At 48.8% G+C, this 24,879-nt stretch overlaps 2 protein-coding genes across 2 annotated transcripts in view; one reads left to right on the plus strand and one right to left on the minus strand.

Moving 5' to 3' along the window:
* Positions 1–23,105, minus strand: part of LOC104327274 (uncharacterized) — a 124,989-nt gene extending 101,884 nt beyond the window's left edge. The window contains 10 exon segments of the mRNA XM_075445861.1: positions 9,387–9,710; positions 12,001–12,309; positions 13,084–13,422; positions 15,387–15,749; positions 16,104–16,466; positions 16,846–17,184; positions 18,445–18,768; positions 19,969–20,292; positions 22,517–22,840; positions 23,057–23,105. Coding sequence (XP_075301976.1) covers positions 9,387–9,710; positions 12,001–12,309; positions 13,084–13,422; positions 15,387–15,749; positions 16,104–16,466; positions 16,846–17,184; positions 18,445–18,768; positions 19,969–20,292; positions 22,517–22,840; positions 23,057–23,105 — 3,058 coding nt within the window.
* On the plus strand, positions 708–7,422 carry LOC142365229 (scavenger receptor cysteine-rich domain-containing group B protein-like). Its single transcript, XM_075445885.1, has 7 exons — positions 708–816; positions 2,413–2,439; positions 3,532–3,861; positions 4,266–4,595; positions 5,010–5,339; positions 5,867–6,196; positions 7,120–7,422. The coding sequence occupies exons 1-7, from the start codon at positions 786–788 to the stop codon at positions 7,152–7,154; spliced, it is 1,413 nt and encodes a 470-aa protein (XP_075302000.1). The 5' UTR covers positions 708–785; the 3' UTR covers positions 7,155–7,422.
* Positions 23,106–24,879: the final 1,774 nt, after the last annotated feature.

A 24,879-nucleotide genomic window follows, 5' to 3' on the forward strand; every position in this document is an offset into this window, starting at 1 on the left:
GAGAAGTTGGCACGAGGTAGCTCCCACCCATGACAGCAGCAGCATCAAATCTCTGCTCAGTCATGTGACTATCTGGTGATTCAGCGTCGTAGAGGACCTGGGAGCCTGACTGTCCCATCCAGGTACAGAACATCTTGTAACCTGCACATCTGGATTTGTCAAGACTGGGAAGAGGTCTCAGACCAACCAAAGAAATAGCTGGATGGTGAACACACAAAAGCATTGCAACCAAATTTCAGGAAGAGGTCCTGTCTCTCGGAACAAACATGGCAGAAAAACTGGAAAAAACTTCCACTTCTGGAAGATGCTGCTTTCAGCAGTGGGAAGAGGTTTCTTACATCTGCTTGTGCTGCGTTAGCGGCATGTGATCATGCCTATTTCCCAGCTAAGCCTGGGCACCGATGCCCTATTCCTGCAGCTGCCTGAAGCCATTCCTGGAAGGCAACTTGCAAAACCCTGTCTCGCCTCATCTCTGCCACTGATGGTCCAGAACCAGCTGTCCTGAGACGACTTGTTTGCTTAGCAGATTCCCGAAACAGCCCAGTTTCACAATCCTGCAACTTACGTGATGCTCATGGCACAAGAGTTGCTTCCCGGCAGCGGCTTGGTTTTTCGTACTTGCTGAGCACCTGCCATGGCGCACAGAGGGAGGTTTTTGGGGTGGAGGGGAGGAGCCATGACAACGGGGACTTCTCAAATAGCCAGTCCCTTGGGTGCATGTCGTGCCTTCTCCCTGCCCTGGTCTCCCGCGAAGACAACGAGCACGCAGTATCTTTGCTACCAACATGAGGCTTGTCCTCCTGGCAAGTCTTTGGGGTAAGTGAGATGGGATTTTTTTTCTCTTTGCTTTTGGCTTTGTATCTCTTCTTTGCCTGTGGTTCTCCTCTTCCACTATTGCTTCTTCTACAGCCCACAGCACAAAACAAATGGGACGTTGTGAGAAACTGAAATGCGGTTGGTGGTATTTGATCTATATCTGAGTGTGGACATTCAGATCCCCTGAGGTGTCACGAGACAGCCACAGGTGGACAGCTGGATGCTGCCCCACTTTGACACCAATACCTAGACACCTTGAGAAATGTCTTGTTTGGGAACTGAATCCCAGCCCACATGAGCAAAGACAGTAGCACACAAAGTGGGGTTCCCTGCCTCTGTTTCTCTGCTGTGGGTTCATAACTTGTGTGTGTTCATAGACTTATAGAATGGTTTGGGTTGGAAGGCACCTTTGAAGGTCATCTGGTCCAACCCTCCCCTGCAATAATCAGGGATATCTTCCACTAGATCAGGTTGCTCAGAGCCCCGTCCAACCTGACCTTGAATATTTCCAGGGATGGGGCATCTGCAACCTCTCTGGGCAACCTGTACCAGTGTTTCACCATCCTCATTGTAAAAAATTTCTTCCTTATATCTTCCTTTGTTCCCGTGCATCAGGGATGAGACCAGAGCTGGTGACAACAGGCAGAGGCACTGACCGTGCGCGGTGGCTACAGTACGTGGGTGGGTAGGCACTTCAGGCTCCCAAGATGATATGTTGTCTGAAGGCAACTTGAATTTAGAGAGAAGGGGATAACCATGAGGCATCTCAGCCCATAAACCTTAAAAATAGCTAAAAAAAAGGGACAGATGGAAAAGGCTGACATGGGCAATAACTAATGCTTGCCCTAGCGTCAGCAGTTCTGCCCTTGCCTGAAGCTATTGGTCAATGCTTGGGATCTTGCCAGGCCGCTGCATGTAGGAGCAGAAGTTGTTGTTTGTGTTGAGCTCTTCTTTGCTGTTGACCTTCTACAGTGAGCACAAAGTCCTCTTCTGCTGAGTTTCCAGGAAAAAACAGGTGCTGGCAAGGTTTTCCTCAGGCTTTCCCTCCCAGGGTTTGCCTCAACCTCTAGTTAATCCTCAGGGAAATCTTCTAAATGGGAATAACCTCTTTGCACAAGTTTCCGGATGCATTTCACCTTGATGACACTTCCATGCACAACCCCATTAGCAGACCCATAGCTGTTCCCGTTGCATTTCATTGCATTAATGTCTGCAGGACTGGCACCTAGGAGCCTAGATAATCTAATCTAGTCTAATCTAATCTGTCTGGACACTGACTTTCAGGTGATTCAATGTGGTCAAGAGGAATCCTGAGTGCTCTGTTACGGCGTTTCCACATTATCTGCCCAAACCAATACTTTTTTTCCAGTAGACTATTTTTTTAAAAAAGTTTTCTCTCCTTATCTGATCTCTTTATCAAGAAAGTCTCATGGACATGCACTGGGCAAAGCCCATTGTCAGCTGGGTTTGGGAGATGGAGAGCAATGATGGGCTCTAGCAGAGATCACAGAGTCTCTTGCATGGTATTTTGCTGTCCTGAATCTCTGTACTTTGCAGAGCTCATGAGACTAACATCCTGTATTTCTTCTGTTTCAGCTTCCTTTGCCGGAGTCCTTCTGGCAGGTCAGTATTTGTAGTAGAGAGTGGAGCATGAGTCTCCACACACAGCTATCGTAAAATGTCATGCAGAATGTGGCCATGTCTGATCTGGACATTTGAATATGCTGCTCGGGGCCAAGAGACCTTGGTCTGAAACCTATTTCTGTGACCAGTGATCTTCTTTCTGTAAACCACATTGTCCTGATTCCAACTCCGGCCTGACTCTACCTCCTGTGTGCTCTGCAAGGTGCAGTTGCTGTCTGCTGGAGATCGCTGGGTGAAAGGAGAAGTAGTGATCCAAAGCATTGACAAAACAGCTGCTCATTTTAGCAAAGTTAAACCAGAAGTCAGGATGTCCTTGATGCTAAGGTCTGATCTCCATGAGAAGGAGGAATGCCTGGTGTCCCCTTGGCTCCATGAGCCAATGTGGAGGTGCTTCAGGCTTTCAGACCCTGGCACATTTGAGTCCCTGAATTTCTCCCACTACAGAACCCCAGGTCCATGCAAAGGGATAACGCTATACAGAGAGATTTGGTTCTTGGTATTAGGGTGGCAAAAGCATTGTGATTGGAGGTTTGGCAACTCGAGCCAGGTTTTGAGAGGGATTGTGTGTCCTGGTGGTTTCAACAGCAGGAACAGGACTGAGTAGGTCCTTTCCACTCCTGAGTGCTGACTGCCTGTATGTCCACAACAGCACTCAGCAATCACTGCTGATAGCTGAGGAAACTCAACCATTCCTTTGGGGAAAGGGTAGAAATGTCTCAATTCTCTCCTACCTGCTCCCAGTCCTTGTAGCAGCATTTGCTGGAAGACACTGGGGAAGCTCTCCCAGAACCTGAATGCTGGAGTGGGTTTTGGGGGAGCTACACTTACCCCTTTACATCTGAAAACGAACCCTGTGATTTGTATCTCATAACAGACTTATGGTCCCACAAACACCTGTGGCTATTGGCCATTCCCAGCTCAAAACCCAGTTTTCAAACACCAAAGATTTGAGATGTTGGAATACCCTGGGCTTTTCTTCCTCCTGGTTTGACAATAAAGACAGCCTCACTGGGGAGGAAGAGCACTCTTTCTCATTCCCTGCATTCACCCTGGGATCTTTGCTCTCTCCAGAAGATGTAGACACAGCGAAACTGGAGATCCGCCTGGTGGATGGCCCCAACCGCTGCTCCGGGAGAGTCGAGGTGCTTCACAAGGACGTCTGGGGGACCGTCTGTGATGACCTGTGGGATTTACGGGAGGCAAGGGTTGTGTGCAGGCAGCTGGGCTGTGGGACGGCTGTATCGGCCCCTTGGAATTCTAAATACGGGGAAGGGAAGGGCCAGATCTGGCTGAGCGACGTGAACTGCACAGGGACAGAAGCGTCCCTGGCTGAATGCAGGGCAAAGCCATGGGGAGACAACATCTGCAACCATGTGGAAGATGCCAGCGTGGAGTGCTCAGGTAAACCCCAGGTGTTTTCTACTTCATGTCACTTTTGGCCTTCTGCCTCAAATAAGCCAGGGTGCAATTTCTGACTCATCCAGTTAGGAGGTCAGGGATGCAGAATGACTTTGTTCAGCTCCAGCTTCCCACCCCACTTGACTCAGAGAAGTTGCATCACAACTTCTGGACCTCGAGCAACCTGCAGAGCTGGGAGAGGACACAGGACACCCTCCCTCCCCTGACGACCTCCATGCTAATAGTATTTTCCATTCAACTTTTTGTCTCAAGCCAGAAGTTAGGAAGGGAGCCTTTGACAGGCGTTTGTGATGAGCAGAGGCAGTATGGTGCATTATGGGAGATTCTGCTTTCTCCAGGTGACATGGGGCTTGTGTCAAAATTTATCCCTTGTTTGTTTTTGGCAGGAACAGAAATACCTGAGCCAGGGCCAATCCGGCTGGTGGGAGGCCCGAATCGATGTGCTGGGAGGGTTGAGGTGCTTCATGAAGAACAGTGGGGCAGCGTGTGCCATGACAGCTGGGATCTGAACGACGCTCAAGTTGTCTGCAAGCAACTGGGCTGTGGGGATGCGGTACTGGCCCCCACTAAAGCCACGTTTGGACAAGGGTCAGACACCATCTGGCTGGATGATGTGAACTGCACAGGGACGGAAGCTGCGCTCTCTGAGTGCCCGGCGAGGCCATGGGGAGACCACAATTGTTACCACAAGGAAGATGCCAGTGCAATTTGTGCAGGTAAACCTTCTGTTCTCCCACTTTTGCCAGCCATGCGTTAGGGTCTCCTCACAGTCAATGTGGGCCCAAACTTTGACAGGAGCAAGGGTTTCATACGGCGCACTCTCCTTCTGAGTTGATGCTAACCTAATAGTCCTGCTGGTGGCCTGGGGTTCTTACACCACTGAAGAGGGCTTCAGTCTAGGAAGTTCACTCCTCCCTGCTCACTGGGGTGCTCTGTGGCCATTTTTCTTCAACTCAGACCTGAGGTGAAGACTGCCATTGTGCTTTTTGCTTGGACAGTTGCATGTTATGTGTGGAGAAAGCTATGGAGAAGAGGCTACTGTGTGCAGGGCAGGGTGGGGATGCTTGGGGAAGTGGGAGGACACACACCAATGCACAGCCTGAGCATGCCCTCTCTGGATATTCCTGCAGACTCAGGGATCACCGTCTCTACTTCGGTCCGCCTGGTTGGTGGCCCCAACCGCTGCTCTGGGAGAGTTGAGGTGCTTCACAAGGATGTCTGGGGGACCGTCTGTGATGACCAGTGGGATTTACGGGAGGCAAAGGTTGTGTGCAGGCAGCTGGGCTGTGGAACGGCAGTGTCAGCCCTTCCAGAGTCAAAATATGGGGAAGGGAAGGGCCAGATCTGGCTGAGCGACGTGAACTGCACAGGGACAGAAGCGTCCCTCACTGAATGCGAGGCAAAGCCATGGGGAGACAACATCTGCAACCATGTGGAAGATGCCAGCGTGGAGTGCTCAGGTAACCCTTCCTCCATCCCTCATCCTGCGCATACTGGCTGGTAGGATGGGCAGATCCCACCACACTCATGCCCCCTGCCTGAATCAGGTCTGCTGGTGGGAAGAGGAGAGGGAAGCAGCTGATTAATTCATCGCATCACTGGGTGCGGTGCTTGCCCAATGACCCAGGGAGGACCTGTGGATGCAGCTGACACAGGGGCAGCATTAAATTCTCTTCTACCTGAGACTGCTCTGGTCTTCTCCCACCTTTGGGCTTCAGGGTGATTAGCATCAGCAGACTCCTTGAAGCAGACACACAATCAAACCTGCAACCATCCAAGAAGACAAGAAATTCTTCCCCCTGCCCTATTCCCGCAGCCCCTCTCCCTGGGTTTTCTGTCTTCCTTCCCACACCAGAGAAGCTCAGCCCTTGCCAGATCTTTTGTGTACTCAGAGACACCTGAGCCTCTGCTGAGCAGTCAAGCTTTCCACAGGTGGTGGGATCTATGGGATGCTCCCTTAACATTTTTTTTCCGGGCATTGGTGCAGATGTGGACATTCCTGATGATGGGCCGATCCGGCTCGTGGATGGCCCGAACAAGTGTGCTGGGAGAGTCGAGGTGCTCCATGAGAGCCGATGGGGCAGTGTGTGTGATGACCAATGGGACATGAAGGACGCCAAGGTGGTGTGCAAGCAGGTGGGCTGTGGGTCACCGCTGTCGGCGCCGGGAGATGCTCGCTATGGTCGAGGACCAGACATCATCTGGCTGGACGATGTTGAATGCGATGGGACAGAAGAGAGCATCTCTGACTGTCAGGCTAGGCCATGGGGTGAACACAACTGCTATCACGGAGAGGATGCTAGTGTTGTTTGTGCAGGTAACTACCCATCACTGTGGCATCTGAAGTGATGTGGGGACAGCGTCAAACACTTCTAGCAGAGCCAGCAGGCTGGGCTTCAGGGTACAAAATGGGAATCACAGGGCGGGAAGGCTCTCCCAAGCTCAGGATAATGCTGGTGGAGGCAGGGAAATGGATACAGCAGGGAGCTGTAGAGCATCTGGTTGGGATGGGTGTGGTGGGACCAGCTGGTGGGAGAGGGGCAACAGCAGAGCAGAGGCAAACACGCCAGTGTCAGTCTGACTATGGGATGGATCCTGCTGAGGAGATGCTGGCAAGGAACTTTTGTATAGGGCAAGGCTCCTAATGGGCACAAAGAGGGAAGGTAGGGCAGTTTTTAGGGCAGGAGGTAACAACGAACATCCATGGGAAGTGAGGGGAGGACAGTTGGAACGGTGTGTGGGAAGAGATGCCTCTGTATTGGTACATCATCAGTACTCAATAAATGTCTGAGTTCGACTCTCTGAAGCTCTTGGGAGCTGAGTTCCTGACTTTTCCTGCCCTGTTTCTTGGGAGACAAGCTTGCACAGGCCCTGCGTGGGTCAAGGGAGGAATCCCTGGGGGTCTTTGGCTGGTGTCATTATGAAGGAGCAGGGCTGTAGGGGCTTGGATTTCAGCTGGGTGCTGCACAGAGTCATGCTGTCAGGACCATGTGCTGCAGTCCTCTGGATCAAGCAGTGCATTGTGCATCAGGGCTAGAGTCTGCTCTTCATGCAGTCCTGTCCTGGCTCCCACAAGGCCCTGTCCAAAGCTCAGATGCTGAGTTCGTAACTGCCCCAAATATAAGGGTATAACCCAAGCCACAGACCTTCTTTGAGTCCTTGTCACTTCTAGAAGGGAATTCTGGTGTGACAGAGTTCCTGGGAGTAGATTTTTCTTTACCTTGTTCCTTTTCTCTGCAGTTAACAAGAACCTGGAGGAGTCAGAAGCATCATAAGTGCCAGACTGGCCCCACTGGACTGTGCTCATCTTGCCACAGGAAGATGGGCCAGCAAGATTCAGCTGAGGTAGTGAAGGGCAGAGGTGTTTCAGAACCATCAGTGTGCCATAACGGGATCCAGAGTTTGGCAAAATCATTCTCTCTCATCCTTTGAAGGATCTACAAACTTGGTTATAACTGCACTGGTGGAAAACCCAGCTCAACATATTATTCCCACTGAAAGGCAAACATCACAAAGTATCAATAAAGTTCCCCTAAAACTGAACATCTAGCTGTCTCATAAATTGCTGGTGGACTTCTACTGTCTGAACGCATACCTGGCAATGAGCTGTTTGTCCAACATGGTGAATATTTATGTGATGATTGAATACGATGAATATTTATACCAATGGTAGGACAGCATACCATTTCCCAGGTCTGCAGAGAAACATTTGCCTCACTGACATTCAGGTCAGTAACAAGGGCAGCCATAAGATACTTGGGATGTGAACATCGCACAACACCAGCTTAACTCTGAAGGTTTGTCTGTCCTGCCTTAGAAGGGACCAAGGGGAGCTGCCCCCACAGGGAACAATTCACCCCTTTTCCTCCATCACTCTTTCCACAGACTAAAGCTGCACTTTACAGGTGGATAATTTCCCATTTCAAGGATGTCCAATCAAGACTTAGCCTCCAACACAGAATTTTTTCAGTGATTTGTTGCTTTCCAAAAAGCAATGTGCTTCGTGCCTGTCAGCACCACACAAATACTTTAATCCCAATGAAGCGGAGAGCAAGGGTCTTTAGTTCAATATTGGCACTGGGTGTCTCCAAGTTAGTTGGCCAACTCAGTCTAGTTTTATGGGAAGGACAGATAACTGGGTCTTCTCCCCCACCTCCCCTCAGACTAGTTCACCCCATTCCAAAGCAGACCTAAAGCAGCTGATACCATCATGCTTTTGGGAGGTGTGCTAGTTCAGTGTGGATCTGGAGAGGGCAGAAATGAGGTGAAGCCAGAGGTGATCTGACCACGACACAGAGCATCACACACTCACGGGAACAGGAAGTTTAGGTACACGTCTACATTACTTTTTTTTAACAAAAAGTGATACGAGGTGTAGAAATGTTTTAAGGCTGAGGGAACTTCTCAGAGGGCAATGAGGCTCAGTTTGTCTTACTTATGAGAGGGCAAGCTATGTGTGGACTTCACTGCAGCAACTGAACACTTCTCAGGGGAGCATACTGGCTACTCAAGCCTGTCAAGCCCATACAGTGAGAGCCAAATGCTTATATAATATAACTCTACCATCAGCATAAGACAGTTTTTATGGATTAGAGGCAATATCAGGAGGAGAGGATGAACTGGCAAGGGAACTGTATGACTGACTGGGCAGGGAACGTGTGCTAATGTGAGACGTTGCAAGGATTCGTGTTGACTTCAAGTGCCCAACAGTGTTCTCCAAATATTGTCTCCACCCTGGAGAGAAGATGTCTGGAAGCTTGTCTTGTGGCAGGAATGGTGGCCAGTGAGACCATGTGCAGGCATCCACAGAGGCACCCAAATTAGACCCAATATCACCCAAAGGTCCTTCTACAGCCAGGGGAGTGAGAGCCAGCTGAGGTGATTCAGAGGGTAACTGGGCTGTCTTGCCCGATGCAAGTGCCCCTCTCTCTCTTGATTAACTGAATAGAACCCCAGGGAAACGATGCCCCTGATTTGGGAACATCAGTTGGGTGCTGCCATTTGAGTGTGATAGATCTGAGTCTCAGCTGTTTGCTTCTGTACTGCATGCTCTTTGGCCTTCAGAAATCACTTTTGTTTGGGTTAGATCAATGTCGTACTCATGCTGGCTGGTAATATCATCTCTCCTCTCTACTCTGGAACATCTGTGAGGTTTAGATCCCACCTGGAAGGAAATGTATGCAATCCAGATCTGTAAAAGCAGCTTGCTTTAGCCTGACAAGCCACTGAAAGTTGCTAGTGTGCATATAATATTTAGTGATATTAAAAAAATGCAAGTAGGAAATATGTGCTGCCACATGGAGAAATATGTGCTGCCACATGGAGAGATGGCAATCATCCCTCAAAACACTAAGCTCCAACTCCACACTTCCAACATCACCCAGTGGTACTTGTCTAAGACAAGAACATTAGACTGGCAAAAGACAAAGAGCCACCAACCGCAACATCCAGCCTAGAAGCTTAGTATTGACTAATGCCTGTTAGCACAGGAGATGGATGAAGGTTACCTGAGCATATAATGCCCGCATCTTCTCCGTGATTGCAGTCATGGACTCCCCAAGACCTCGTCACACACTCGGAGACGGCTGCTTCTGTACCAGAGCAATTCACATCATCCAACCAGATACGGCCAAAACCTTGCCCAAAATAAGCTGAACCAGGGGCAGACATGGCTGTCCCACAGCCCAGCTGCTGGCACACCACTGCAGCATCACTCAAGTCCCAGCTGTCATCACAGATCGTCCCCCACTGCTGGCTATGAAGCACCTCAACTCTCCCAGCACAACGAGTGGGGCCATTGACCAGGCGGAGAGGAGGCACTTCTGGAGTACCTGCACAAAAAGCAACGGAGAAGGATAAATGTGCACAAATACACTGCACCTGAACCCTGCTGACACATTGCAGGGGACGAGCGCCAAGCAGGGTGTCCCATGGGTGAAAAACGGATGGCTAAAGAGTATGTTTTCTGTATCCATTCAGGGTTACCCCAAAGTCTGTTTGGCTCTGAACTGCCCACAGATGGGCAGAAATGTCCCAGTTAAGACTGGGAGTGGTATTTCGGTCTCCCAGCCAGTAAGACTGTGTAGTGATAGGGCAAAGGGCAATGGCTGTAAACTGAAAGAGGGCAGATTTAGATTAAATATTAGGAAGAAATTCTTAACCATGAGGGTGGTGAAACACTGGCACAGGTTGCCCAGAGAAGCTGTGGCTGCCCCCTCCCTGGCAGTGTTCAAGGCCAGGTTGGATGGAACTCTGAGCACCCTGGTCTGGTGGAAGGTGTCCCTGCTGATGGCAGGGGGGTTGGAACCAGATGATCTTTAAGGTCCCTTCCAACCCAAACCATTCTATGATTCTATGATTCTAAGATATGCTAATGCATCCCTTTCAGATGGTTTGTTTGAGTCGCTGCCAATGCCATGGTGACATGGGACCCTGAGCCTGCTCTGTATAAATAGCAATTTGCTGGGCTGAGCTCTGAAATAAATAACTAATGTTACTGACAGACAAAACCTGTGCAAAGGGAGCAATTCAGGAGCCTCCAATGAGTGTATTTTCCCATTTGAGATGCGTTGGGGCATCCTTGCCATCCTCCAGCTGTCACGTTGGAAGGATGTGGGTCTCATAGCTCCAGGGTCATATCAATTAGCCCTATCGAGATGTCTGCATACTGTAAGGTGTCTTGCGTAGCAATAGGTGCCTGTGCACAGGAACATGATGCATGCCCAAATAAGCTGAGCCACATAGGTGAAGCTTCAGAATGCCTGTCCGTGAACAGACTGGCCAATGTCCATATGCCTGAAGCTTTGTTTTGGCCTTACACATTTTACTTCAGTTACTGCAATATCCACAAAATGTGTTCTGGATAATTTTCTAGGAGAAAGCAGATTATGGTGATGTGTATTAATAGACACTTAGTCTTCCTTGGAAACTCTCATGCCTGGTAAAGCCAGCTGAATTGGACAACAAAAGGTCTTAAAAAGCATCAACCAACCCTTTCCTGAACTGAAGAAGTGTGCCAAATAAAATTACTCAAAAGGGGAGGCTAAAATAAGGTTTTTAACAAAGGGTTTGTCCTGTCCATGGCTGAGAACCCAGCAGGGTGTGACAGCATTTCAACCAGCTCAGCTGCAGGCGTGTACTTTGCGATGTTCATGGTAAGGGAGATGACTCCTCTTGAGAGAGCACTGAGTTTTCCTGAAGTTTCTCAAAGCTCTTCATGGAAGGAATGAGGAACTCCAGGAAAGCTCTGCTAGTTTCTCACACTGACACTCCAGAAATGTAGAAAAGAATGGCTGAAAGCTGAGAAAACAGGATGTCTGTTTTTAAAGAAAATATTGGGATTGTTTAGGATTGGCCAGAAAGACTATTAGACTAGGTTTTTGAGCCTGGATAAAGACCTGCTGGTCTGACCTCATAGCTGAGCTCACTTTGAGCAGGGGACTGGTGTAGAGACTTCCTGTGGTTGCTTCAACCTGAATTATCCTACGAGCCTCCCAATTGCTTTAACAAAGGAAGAGGTTTCTTCAGGACGGCAGATGCAAGAGACACTGGAGAGAAAACTGAAAAAGCACTGAGATACAAGTGCTGTAAAGACACATTCAGTGGTTTCAGGTTTCTAAAGCTCTCTATGAATCCTGAATTGGGACGTTTTATTCCTTCTCATGATAAAGTGAAACAGACTTCCCAATCAGCCAGAGACCAAGACTTGCAATGCTGCTTAGGTTTACGTGTGATCTTCATGTAAAAGTGTGGTCTTGGAGGTGGCTCTGTCTATATGACACCGCAAGCCCATAGCTCAGCAGGAACAGGACATTTCTGGGATCTGTCCAGCCTGGGAATGTCTTGGAGCCTTCGGGAGCTGAGATATGAGATACAAACCTTGATACAGCTGTCGGCTGGAGTCTTGCTGATGGTAACTCCATAATTCTGGATCAGCTTCCAGTGGTGACTGGTGACCATGACCAGGGCCATGAGCATTGCATAAATTAGACAAGAATGTGTTTATGATTAATAGCACACACTATGAGCAGCATGAGCTCAGAGGAGACCTTCCATCAAGGGTGAAAAACTTTCCTCCATGTTTCCCAACACCATTGAGACTGAGACACAGAGAGGGGTTACCTGAGCACACCACACCAGCATCTTCTCCATGCTTGCAGTTATGGGACCCCCAAGACTGGACCCTACACTCAGAGAGGGCTGCTTCGTTCCCTGTGCAGTTCACATCATCCAGCCAGATGCGGTCACGCCCTTGCCCAAAATGAGCTGAACCAGGGGCTGACAGTGCTGCCCCACAGCCCAGCTGCCTGCACACAACGCTGGCTTCAGCTGTATCCCAGTCGTGATCACACACGGTTCCCCACTGCTGCTCATGAAACACCTCGACTCTCCCAGCGCAACGATTTGGACCGTTCACAAGCCGAACAGGAGCTGGTTCCACAACCCCTGGGCCAAAACACAGATGCAAAGTGTTTGAGGTGCTCTTCAGAGGGGTCTCGCGCCAAACAAATTTCTGGATATGGATGTGTTTCACCAGAGCATGTGAGCTTTACTACCTGGATGAGATGGCACTGTCTCAGAGCCAATTTGTACCTGCAGCAGCTTGCTACTGGAAAGGGCTTCAAGCAGCTGAACTCTTGGCTCAGAGCCCCAGGGTAAACTGCAGATACTGCCAGTGCCATCACTGGCTACAGAGCACTCCCATTTTCTTCAGAGGTCAAGGATGGCCAGGGCAGCCTGACCACCTTGGTTTTCCTCCCCACAGGACCTGCTCAGGAATATTCCCCAGTCACTGTGGCACAGGTCTCTCTGTAATAATGGTGTGCCACTGTGATTTAGAGTGGAGAGTGCCCTTTATCTCCTTACTCAACACAACCCTCCTGCACATCACCCTTCAGCACCTGGGCTTGCCTTCTTTCTGCTTGGCCCATACTGCAGATGGGATTTTATATATCTAAATACACATGCCTGTTTTGGGAGCAAATTTATTCTGCCTCGTTTCCAGCAACAACTCTAGAGGATCACCAGGTCCTCTGTCATATTCCCCAGTACCATGCAGGTGTCTTGGATCAGCTAAGAAATCTGAAATAACACTGGATTAATTCCTTCTGTTTCTCATCTAAGAGCAACATCACAGTAAAACGTGTCTCTCAGGACCACAGAGAACTCCTGCTGAAACATAGCCCCCACTGCACCCCACATTACATGGCATAACAGTACCTGAGCAGACCACACCAGCATCTTCTTCATGGTTACAGCTGTGGTCTCCCCAAGACCATGCCCGGCAATCAGAGAGGGCAGTTTCAGCCCCTGTGCAGTTCACATCATCCAGCCAAATTTGGCCAGTTCCTTGTCCAAACCGAGCAGAGCCGGGGGCTGAGACTGCTGCCCTGCATCCCAGCTGCCTGCACACCACTTGAGCATCTGTTAAATCCCAGCTGTCATCACAGACGGTTCCCCACTGCTGGCCGTGAAACACCTCGACTCTCCCAGAGCAGAAATTCAAACCGCTCACCAGTCGGATTGGGGCTGGTTCTGGAACACCTGAACCAAAAGGTAAGAGCGGTTATGTTTTATTTTGGCAAACATGTTCCTGCTAGCCACATCAGCGAATGCAGCATGTACCTTTTGGCTTAGTACGACCAACAAGGACAAGCAGCATGGAGAAAGAAAGTCCAAAGCAGTGGTTCTCCCTCCTCTTATCCCAAAAGTGAAGGAAAGGTGCTGTTCCCTCTCTTTCTTTGACTAGAAAGATACCTGTGTCCAGATAGCAAATGCAGGTAACTTTACTGACCAAGGGAAAGGACTTCAGCAAGAAAGAACACTTCAGGAGAAAACCGAGGTATGATTCATCTCAGCTAGACTTGGAGCCCTTAAGCATAAACTTCCAGGGGCTGACTGGCTTTCCTGAGCATTCGTACCTGGTGCCTTCTGCGATGCCCAGGGAATCCCAGACAACACAATGGAGTTAGCAGACCTGATGCAGGACTCAAGGGAGATAGGTGCCCGTCTGGATTTGCACTTAAAGACTGGGTAGGATCTAGTGGGACATCTCAGGTGACACTAGACACCCGTGTTTAGGCAGCTGAGTCCCACTTTTACAATTCTGGTGAGGACTCTTGATACCCTTTACAGTCAATGGCAGGAAATCAGCACTGTTGGGTTGCAACTTCCTTAATCTGCTTTTGGCATCTGCATCAGCATGGGCCAAATCCTGCCATTGACTGCACTGGCTCAGTCCTCACTTGCTGCAAAAGGGCAGCAGAATGTTTAATTCAGAGACAGGCATCTGTGTTTAGTCAGTGAATCCACAGGGTGTTTTCAAGATGTGGGCAAGTAACCAGAGGAAAGCAGTTAGTCTCCTGCAATGGCAAGGCAAAAGTTCACCACTTCTGGGAGGTAAAAAGATCCCAGAAAGGACGAAGCAGAAAGAATTAAGTGACAATTCTTCACAAAGGGGTTTAAGGGATATAAAGGACTGAGACTGACATTCTACAACGTCATGCTGTTCTGAGAAAGACGCAGACGCGTAGAAATGGGAGTGCTGAGTATGTTGTGCAAACCAAGCCTTTGGAGCTACTCAGCACTGGCAAATACTCAGCTAGCATAGCAAAATGAAAGAAGTACGCCCAACAGTTAAGGAGAAACAAGAGAAGAGTGACAGGAATGAGAAAAAGCTTAAAAATTTGTCTCAAGAGGGAAATGGGAAGAGACTGAGGAAACAGAAAAGGAAAAAAGGGACAGAACCGTCTTAAAAAGAAGTAGATGCAAAGAATAAATGGTAATAACGTGCACTGGAAAGAGACGAGAGGCTGTAGAATAAGTTCCAGGTAATGCTAGTCATCTCAGAGTTTCCTTCTGGTGGCAAAGTGCAGTGCTGCACCACTTTGAGGAAATTTGTCTCAGCTATGGAGATTTCAGAGAAGACACTGTAAAAACATGGGTGAGAAAAGATTTTATGAAGGTCATTCTGCCAAGTGAGGGAGGAGGAGAGGTAAATTAAGTGGGTTTCTGCAAGTTTTTTTAGTATTCTTGGCTGGAAGCGGAAAGAGAGAGAAAAATGGAGAGTTTATCTTGATTTTTCAAGTGTGGTATGGTCATCGCGGTTGTCACTGACGGCAGTGAAAGAGTTCAGGTGACTCTATACCTTCTGTATCACTGTGATTCACACCAGTCCTGCAATGCCACCAGGTTTACTGGTAGCTCCTGTGGGAAAGAGTCCCAAATTTAGATTCTTCTGCACAACAAGCAGCAGGCTGGACTGCAGCACCACAGTGTTAGAATTAGATTTTGAGTGGGAAGGAGAGGGGTACACAGATGGATTTACCCACATCCCTGTTTAAAACACTTTCTCTGTGCAGTACTATGGTTTTAGAATCATAAGAGAGGAAGAGTGTACCCTGTGGCCTTTCAAGCATCCTTCCTTATGGGTTCCTTCCAACTTGAGATATTCTATGATTCTATTATACCCCATGAGTCAAGCAGATGGTGACACAGATGAGACTTACCTACGCACACGACACCAGCATCTTCTCTGTGCCTACAGTTATGGACTCCCCATAGAGTGGTCTCACACTGGGAGAGGGAAGTTTCAGTCCCTGTGCAGTTCACGTCGTCCAGCCAGATAGGGCCAGATCCTTCCCCAAAATGAGCAGAGATCGGAATGGATAGTGCTCTCCCACAGCCTAGCTGTCGGCAAACAACTTCAGCATCACTTATATCCCAGCTGTCATCACATACTGTTCCCCACTCCTGGCCATAAAAAACTTCAACTCTCCCACTGCAAGGATTTGGTCCGTTCATTAGCCTCAGTGGAGCCATTCTTGGTATATCTGAAGAAAAATACAAGGGCAAGGGAGATATACATTAAGCTGCCATTTGCTTGTTTATAAATAAGACAAAATGCATATGAGAATAATGACATCCAGAATACATTTATCCAGTTCCCTGATGTAGGGATATCTTCTCCAGTTCTTGTATTCAGAGCTAAGGGAACAACAGACTGTGTACCATATTCTGCAGTATATAAATTAGAAATCCAAGTCAAGGAAAGCACACAGCTTCTGTTTACAGGAACAGCTACACACATGCCAAAAAAAAGAGGGAGGAATTTGGAACAGATCTCCAGTACCATGACAGAGAGCTCACAACCCAGTTTCAGGACAGTTCAAGATAAAGCTTGCTGATGAAGTCGTACATAAATACTCCTCTTGGTAACAGAAGACCTCTCCCGTCATACAGACTGGGACACAGAGAGGGGTTACCTGAGCACACCACACCAGCATCTTCTCCATGCTTGCAGTTATGGGACCCCCAAGACTGGGCCCTACACTCAGAGAAGGCTGCTTCGTTCCCTGTGCAGTTCACATCATCCAGCCAGATGCGGTCACGCCCTTGCCCAAAATGAGCTGAACCAGGGGCTGACAGTGCTGCCCCACAGCCCAGCTGCCTGCACACAACGCTGGCTTCATCTGTATCCCAGTCGTGATTACACACGGTTCCCCACTGCTGCTCATGAAACACCTCGACTCTCCCAGCGCAACAATTTGGACCGTTCACAAGCCGAACAGGAGCTGGTTCCACAACCCCTGGACAAAAACACAAATGCAAAGTATTTGAGGAGCTTTGCATGCCTCAGAGTTCTGTGGAGAGGGCAAAAGCCCCTCCTTGTAGGAGGCTGGAAGCCAACAGGGCTTGGCTTCATGGTGTGTAAAGTGGCACTAGACGCCTATGGCCTCACAGCTTGATCCCACATCTTTGGTTGGAGCTTTTGCAATAAATTACTCACCTGCAGAATGACCATAGCTGAGCCCCCAGGTTACTTCCCTAACAGAAGAACACTGAAATGGGGAGGAGGGAACAGACCACTGGGGGGAACAATGCCTTTGAGAGTTCTGAGTCCCCAGTCATGACCCTCTACAAATTCCTACAAATACAGGCCGTCCCTCGTACCCCACATTTCGTGACGTGCATTAGTGGTACCTGAGCACTCCACACTAGCATCCTCTCCGTGGTTACAGTTGTGGTCTCCCCAAGGCCTGGCCCGGCAATCAGAGAGGGCAGTTTCAGCTCCTGCACAGTTCACATCATCCAGCCAAATTTGGCCAGTTCCTTGTCCAAACCGAGCAGAGCTGGGGGCTGAGACTGCTGCCCCACATCCCAGCTGCCTGCACACCACTTGAGCATCTGTTAAATCCCAGCTGTCATCACAGACGGTTCCCCACTGCTGGCCATGAAACACCTCGACTCTCCCAGAGCAGTTGCTCGAACCGTTCACCAGTCGGACAGGAAGCAGCTCAGCAAATCCTGTGTTGAGAAATAGTGAAGACCTCAGTTCTCTGTAGCATTTTGGTCTCTGCTGACAGGGTATAGAACTGGGCTACTCATTCCCGGATTGCATCCATCTGGCATAGGCAAACATTGCTTGTTTTTTCATATCATCTTGACAGACCCTTGCAGCAATTTCAGTCCCTTAGAGCAGTGGTCTCCAACTGGCCTTTCTTGCTGACTAGTCCCTACTAAAATCAGCCAGCTCTGTTTGAACCCTTATCTCATCAGAAGATGACGTTTATGCCTGCAGCCGATTACTGTGGTGGCCCAGACTAGGGGGAATAGCAACGGGCTGGCCAGTTGAGCTGGGAAGGGGCAGGGACCTGTGGACTAACACTGCTCCAGGAGCACCGGGTTGCCTTATGGTCTAGGCTGTCTTAAAGAATTTTAGCATCTGGGATCAGAATTTTGGTAAAGAAGAAATAGTTGATTGAGGACTGCTGGTACCAGATGCTAAAGTTTTCTAGCTCAGGTGTTGGTGAACATCAGGTATCTGATGCTGGGAACGATGAGATAGGCCAGACAAATCTCCCTGGAGGTGCCCATTCTCTTCACAGAAGTGAAGTCAAACCACACTGTTAGACTTAACATCTACATTTTTTGGATATCTGAGACATATGCCTCATCCTCAGACTACACAGCTACTGATGGGAACTGCTCAGGACTGGCTGGGCAGAGCGGTATACTGGAAGAGCGACAGGTATCTCTGACAGATGAATTTTTGTGAATCTGTGTGAAGGAGAAAGAAGAAGGGCAGCATTTGAGACCCAGTGCTGTCAGCCATGGAAGGCCTGGGCAGTAGCTGACTTAATCAGCAAGATCCCTTCTACTCCACATGCTCTTCTCTGTTGCAGTGTAAGAAGTGCAAAATTATTGTGTTGAAGAGTAGCTGAGCTGACGTGCATTAGTGGTACCTGAGCACTCCACACTAGCATCCTCTCCGTGGTTACAGTTGTGGTCTCCCCAAGGCCTGGAAAATACCCCAAAATGAATGTTTCCTCAGTCTGCTGTAGCAAACTACCCTCCAGAAGCAATCCATAAAAAAATCTAAACGAGGAAAGAGAGGCCAGAATTGTCTACAGGTTTAGACACATCTTTTTCCAAAGCACTTTTGAAGCACTCTGTGTCATGTTCTTTGGAAGACTTATTTGTGCTGAAGGACCTGGGCCTCAGAATCTGTCTGAAAGGATTGCCCACAAACAGCTTCCCCTGCGACATGCCGTGAGTGATGGATACCTGTACAAACCACACTAGCGTCTTCTCCATGCACACAGTTATGCCTTCCCCAAGGATTGGCTTTGCATTGGGAGAGAGCAGCTTCCGAGCCTGTGCAGTTGACGTCATCAAGCCAAACAGGGCCAGATCCTTCTCCAAAGTAAGCCCCATGTGTAGCTGACAAGGCCTTCCCACAGCCCAGCTGCCTGCACACCACTTCTGCCTCGACCAAGTCCCAGTCATCATCACACACAGTTCCCCAGCGCTGGCCATAAAACACCTCGACTCTCCCAGAGCAGTGGGTCAATCCATCCACTAATCGAAGTGGAGCAGGTTCTGCAAAGCCTACAGGAAAAAAAAAAAGAAAAAACTATATCAGGAAAGTATCTGGTGCAGAATCTGGTGTATCTGTCCTCTACCTGGCAATGAACATAGCAGCTCGCACAGTTTTGCATGGGTAAACATTGCTTAAAGAGGCAACACAAGCACTTCCTCCACCACCACAGTGTTAGCTGCTCGGCAATGGATCTTACAAACCAAAATGTACTTGCGATGTCAGAGGGCAAACCCCAGTCTTGCTTAAGTGTGGATGTCCAGTGCTTTTAAGACACTCTAGCCCCTCTCTGCCATTGCAAGGGGTTTCAGGTATGCTGTGTGTCTTGCTGCCAGCCCCTTATAGATGTCCCAGGTACCTTAATACGCACCAGAAGGTGCTAGATACCTAGAGGTGCCAGAATCACCCTCATACTGTCTGTCTCTTCAGTGCCATGTTAATGCCACTTTTACCCACAAGTCAATGAACAAAATGTGGATTTCTCAATGTGTTAAGACCCTACAAACTTTGCAAAACTCTGTATGTGGTTACAGAGGAAAGACACTAATTAGCACCTCATTACAAGAAAGGCAGGCAGAAACCAGCTCTTCTTCTCCCAGTGCTGTCCAAGCAATCAGAATGTTCACAACTGGACCACCAGCAAATGCCTGATGGTAAACCAGCTGTGGCATATGCTGTCTCTTGCTTGACCTGACAGCTGATGAACTAGGAAGGAGTGGGTGGCTTTGGGAATCACGAAAGAAGACTCGGAGGTGTAACCCTGGGGCTCTAGTTACATAGGAGGCTCCCGATACGAATACACTGGGAGGGACAATGCGGGCCATGGGCAGAACCTTATTCAGTGGAAAGATTTTTGGGCAACTTCAGAAGGAGCTATGTCTACTGGCATGAGGGTGGGGTGGCGGGGCTGCCAAAGCCACTTCTCTCTGCACTGAGAGAGGATGCTCTACCAAGGCATCCACTGGCCATGTGCATGGGGAGCCCTACAAATAATTCCTGCAGCACTACTGTCTTCTGTCAGTGGCTCATGTGGTGGTGCATTTTAATAAAGGAGAAGAGGCAAGACAACTTTAGGGCTTAACAGTATGAATCACTTTCTATCTCATAGTTCTCTTGGGTGTTGGTGTCAGTGCTGCTCCAAAGGGAACAGCACTTCCAGCATGTCTCCACATCCCACAAACCCCACTCATGTCGTGCAGAGGGGGATTTACCTGAGCACACAACACCGGCATCCTCTCTGTGCACACAGTTATGGCTTCCCCAAGGTTTTTCACTGCATTCAGAGAGGGCAGCTTCAGTTCCTTTGCAGATGACATCATCGAGCCAAATGGGGTCAGGACCTTCCCCAAAGTAAGCTGAGGAAGGAGCAGATAAAGCAGTCCCACAACCCAGCTGCTGGCATACAACTTCAGCATCAATTATATCCCAGTTGTCATCACAGACGGTTCCCCATTGCTGGCCATAAAGCACCTGCACTCTCCCTGCGCATCGATTTGAACCATTCACTAATCGCAGCTTAACTGTTTTTTTAATTTCTGTATTAAGAAAAGAAAAACAACAACAACAACAAAAACAGTATCAGAGATTGCACATGGAAAGAATACCTAGAGGTCAAAAGCAAGGACAGGTCTCCACTAGCACTGTCCGGCACTTGTCAAGGTGAAGGCTGATGAGTATCAAGTTCTGTATCTTCCTCTGGGGTTTCAGAGCTCAGAATCAGAGAGATAAATAACATGGATTGGGAATCACTTCTGAAACAAGACTATGCAATTCCCCCTGTGATGTTACCCCAGGAGTGGGAAATGGCTACAGATGAAGACACCCACATGTCTTATACATCTGTTGCTGTGTTCATGTGAGGTGGGTGCTGAAATTCTTGTTAGTCAATGACGTCTGTGGAGCTGCTCATCTGGCCAAATATTGGTATTTGATTCAATTTCCCAAATAAGCACTCAGCAGCACATGCAATGCCATAGGTATTCCCCCAGACTCCTGTTCTGTAGGGTCTCCCTTAGGGCCTGTGTCTCATCTGCCAGGTTGGGTCAAATGCCCCAGAGCATCTCTAATTGCACTTAGCAGCTCTGTGTAGGGACCTGACTCCACTCTAGCTCTCCAGTGCTTGCAACAGGAAGACCCAGCCCAAGTGGTGACACCTGCATTTAGACATATATATCTCTGGGTCTTAACAGGGAGCTGCATCCCATTCCAGATCCAGCTAGGGAGATGTGAAATTGGAAATTTGGTTTGTTGTTCGGGGCTGACTTGAAAGAGGGCAGTGGGCAGCCTGTCAACATCCCAATCCCCTTTCTACCTGCTGGGATTCGTGGCCCACTTCATGAAGATTTACTCCCCTGTTAACCATGATATAGAGAGGTAGGGCACACCTTCAAGCCTTCCCCACCCAGTTCCTGGAGCTTAGCGTTCATTAGTATTGTGCTGTGACATCCATGTTAGGACTGACTCACAGACAAGTGACCTACAATTGAATTCATCATCCCATGTCAAATCTGGAGAAAACACATCTTCCAGGAGAGAGTATTGTGACAAAATATGAATGGAAAGAGGCCACATAGACGCTCAACTTCCCTGCATATTTCAGCCATGAAATATGTGCATGGAGAGTATGTGCATCCAGATGGGGATCCTTCAGTCGCCTTGCCCATTAACTTCATGGTGATGGCATAAGAGGCAAGAGTAATGTGAATCAGGGAAAATAAACCATGATCTCTGTTCTGCCTCAGTAACAGAACAAGCACAAATACCACCACCCCACATTGTTTAACTGGTAGAAATGAGGAACCTGATGAAGTTCAACAAGGGCAAGTGCAGGGTCCTGCATCTGGAGAGGAACAACCCCAGGCACCGGTACAGGCTGGGGGCTGACCTGATGGAGAGCAGCTCTGCAGAGATGGACTGGGAATGCTGGTGGACAAGAAGTTGACCATGAGCCAGCAGTGTGCCCTTGTTGCCAAGAAGGCCAATGGTAACCTGGGATGCATTAAGAAGAGTGCGGCCAGCAGGGTGAGGGAGGTTCTCCTTCCCCTCTACACTGCCCTAGGGAGGCCCCATCTGGAGTGCTGTGTCCAGTTCTGGGCTCCCCACTTCAAGAAAGATGAGGAGCTACTGGAGAGAGTCCAGAAGAGGGCTACGAGGATGATGAGGGGACTGGAGCATCTCTCCTACGAGGAAGGGTTGAGGGAGCTGGGCTTGATTAGCCTGGAGAAGAGAAGGCTGCGAGGGGACCTTAGAAATGCTGATAAATATCTTAAGGGCGGATGTCAGGAGGATGGGGCCAAACTCTTTTCAGTGGTGCCCAGCGACAGGACAAGGGGCAACAGGCACAAACTGAAGCAGAGGAAGTTTCATCTGAACATGAGGAAGAACTTCTTCACTCTGAGGGTGACAGAGCCCTGGCGCAGGCTGCCCAGGGAGGTTGTGGAGTCTCCTTCTCTGGAGATATTCAAGACCCGCCTGGACGCGGTCCTGTGCAGCCTGCTGTAGGTGACCCTGCTTCGGCGGGGGGGTTGGACTAAATGACCCACAGAGGTCCCTTCCAATCCCAACCTTTCTGTGATTCTGTGAGCTGGATAATGTTGTCCTTGCAATAGTACAGGTCAATGCCTGAAGCAGTCATCCCCATCCTGAGCCCTAAGGGTAGAACCGATGGAGAAATACAATTTTGCAAACAGGCTTAAAACGTCCCTCTACGCAGCACAGCCCCCTTGGAGTCACATGGGGAGAGATGTAAATGTGAGTTACCTGAGCACACAACGCCTGCATCTTCTTCATGATTGCAGTTATGCTCTCCCCAGGGTCTGGTCCTGCAGGCAGAAAGGTCAGCTTCTGTACCGGTGCAGTTCATGTCGTCCAGCCAGATATGACCAGTTCCTTGACCAAAGTGAGCCGAGCCAGGGGCTGACAGTGCTTCCCCACAGTCCAACTGCCTGCATGCGACCATGGCATCGGACAGGTCCCAGCTATCATCGCACACGGTTCCCCACTGCTGTTTCCAAAGCACCTCGAGCCGCCCCGCGCAGCGGCTGGGGCCACTCACAAGTCTGATGGGAGCTGAGTTGGCAACACCTGAATCCCAAAACAAGCCAAGGTGGAAAATGGGCATGAGGCAAGTTTTGGGTGATAGTGGAGAGTGTAACATCTTGCTCTTGCAGGAATAATGTCATTTTGGATCTGTCTGGAAAAGGATTGCTGAAATACCACTTTTTTTCTAGAAGGAACATTATAAGAAAAGCTTGCTGGCTAATTAGTTGTGTACATTTCTTGCACAGATGGTGTTAGGACCTCTAACACATCTCTGCATCTCTATATACAGCTGCAAAATCTTAGCCATCTAGGACAGTTCTGATCATGGGAGTCCCACAAATATGTTCCTCCCAGACACATGCCAGATATTCAAAAGCTTGGGTGAAAATCAGTCATTTCCAGCCATGGAACAGTCCCAACACACTGTCTGACGTGGTATGTGACAGCTCCACATCACAGAAACCCTAGACTGTACCCTGCACACACTCAGGAAGATGAGAGGTAAACCTCAGATTACGGTCCTTAGGAAGATGGACATCCCAGAGTAAGTGTCTCCACACAACTTGAACTGCTATAGCACCATGGGTTTCAGATCATCCCTTCCCACCCTCATTGTGCAGCTCCCTGCTCCATGCACAAGACTGCGAATGTTCCTCCTGAAATCTGCCACTCTCCCTGTTTTGTGCAAGTTATCAAAGGAAGCTTTCAGGTCACTTCCCTGGGTAGAAATTAGGATATCCACTTCCTTTCTGAAAATGCTGGTCAAAACTTTGTAATCCATAGTTTGTTCGCCTGGTGCCATGTGGAGCACAGTTTGTTCACCTAAAGGGAGGTTTCTGGTGCCATTTGCAGTCCTCCAGAGCAGTAGTTGAAGTCCAGGATTGAGAAACTAGGGCAACTCAAATTGCTGTAGACACTTAGATTAAGGCAACTGCCTACAGTGCTCAGGGTAGGATTCACCTCCCAGCTGCTGACAGCTGCAGTGTTGTCCATACTAAACAACTGGACTCCCATACAATGCAGAAAAGAGATATTTCCAATCAACCTCCATCCGTAAGGGAGGAAGACTTGAGCTAGAGAAGGACCTCTTTCTCTTTATGGGTATAAGGAAAATACAGGCTACTATTGGGATCTAAACCTGGCAGAAGATGACGAAGATCCCTCCTTATTCAGAAAGGCCCTGTCAGATGCTTAAACTGTGACTACATCTTTGGTCCTGGATGCTGCTCTGCATGGTCTTCATACAATTATATCAGAGGCTTTAGAGCAAGGCTTGCCAGCTAAGACTCACCAGGTCCACTCTTCTATGCTGGTGGAAAGCATGGATATTTTTCCAGCAAACTTTATACTCCCAGATCATCCTGCTTGATCATTTGCAGATCTGTCACTGCCTTTACTTCATCCTAGCCCCTGAAACAGCCTCAACTTGTACCAGGTTTTGTTAAAAGCCAACATCACTGTCTCAGGATAATAATTATCTAATTTTATTACTGCTTTTTGGTTGAAATTATTGGGTTATGCTGATTTGCAGGACGTAAATGCAGCTGCATAAAGCACTGACTCTGATAGGGAGGCAACAGAGGTCTGCTATGATTATTCACTCTTAGGTCCTGGCTTCAACACAAACTGTGTCTCTAGGGTGGAGGCAAAAATCCGGGACTACACTCTAGATTGCACAGATCAGTCAAAGGAAGCTCTGTCTTTATGCTTGCATTTGTTTGTTCCCAGGGTTTGTCTCTATATGTTTGCATTATTAATGCCTCAAAATCTCTCGATGTCCTTCAGAAGCCAAATGATTATCTCTACTACAGTCTTCTCTTGTCTCAGAAATGTCAAGCACTTTTCCAGTGCCAGGAGTTAAAACCCAAGCTTTCTGGATCTTCAGTCCTTTATTCCAGCTGTGAAACTCATTTCCTTGCCAAGATGGGGGATACAAGAGGGGTCAATCCATAGTAAGCCCCATTTATTAGGCCGTATCTAGAACCTGGGTCTCCAGCAGTAAAGAAGAAAACTTACCACAAAGACATGCCAAGAGGAAGAGCATAGTTTCCATCCTGGTTGCAGTGAAGGCAGCCAGGCTT

The sequence above is a fragment of the Opisthocomus hoazin genome, chromosome 33 (genome assembly GCF_030867145.1).
Source record: "Opisthocomus hoazin isolate bOpiHoa1 chromosome 33, bOpiHoa1.hap1, whole genome shotgun sequence".
NCBI lineage: Eukaryota > Metazoa > Chordata > Aves > Opisthocomiformes > Opisthocomidae > Opisthocomus > Opisthocomus hoazin.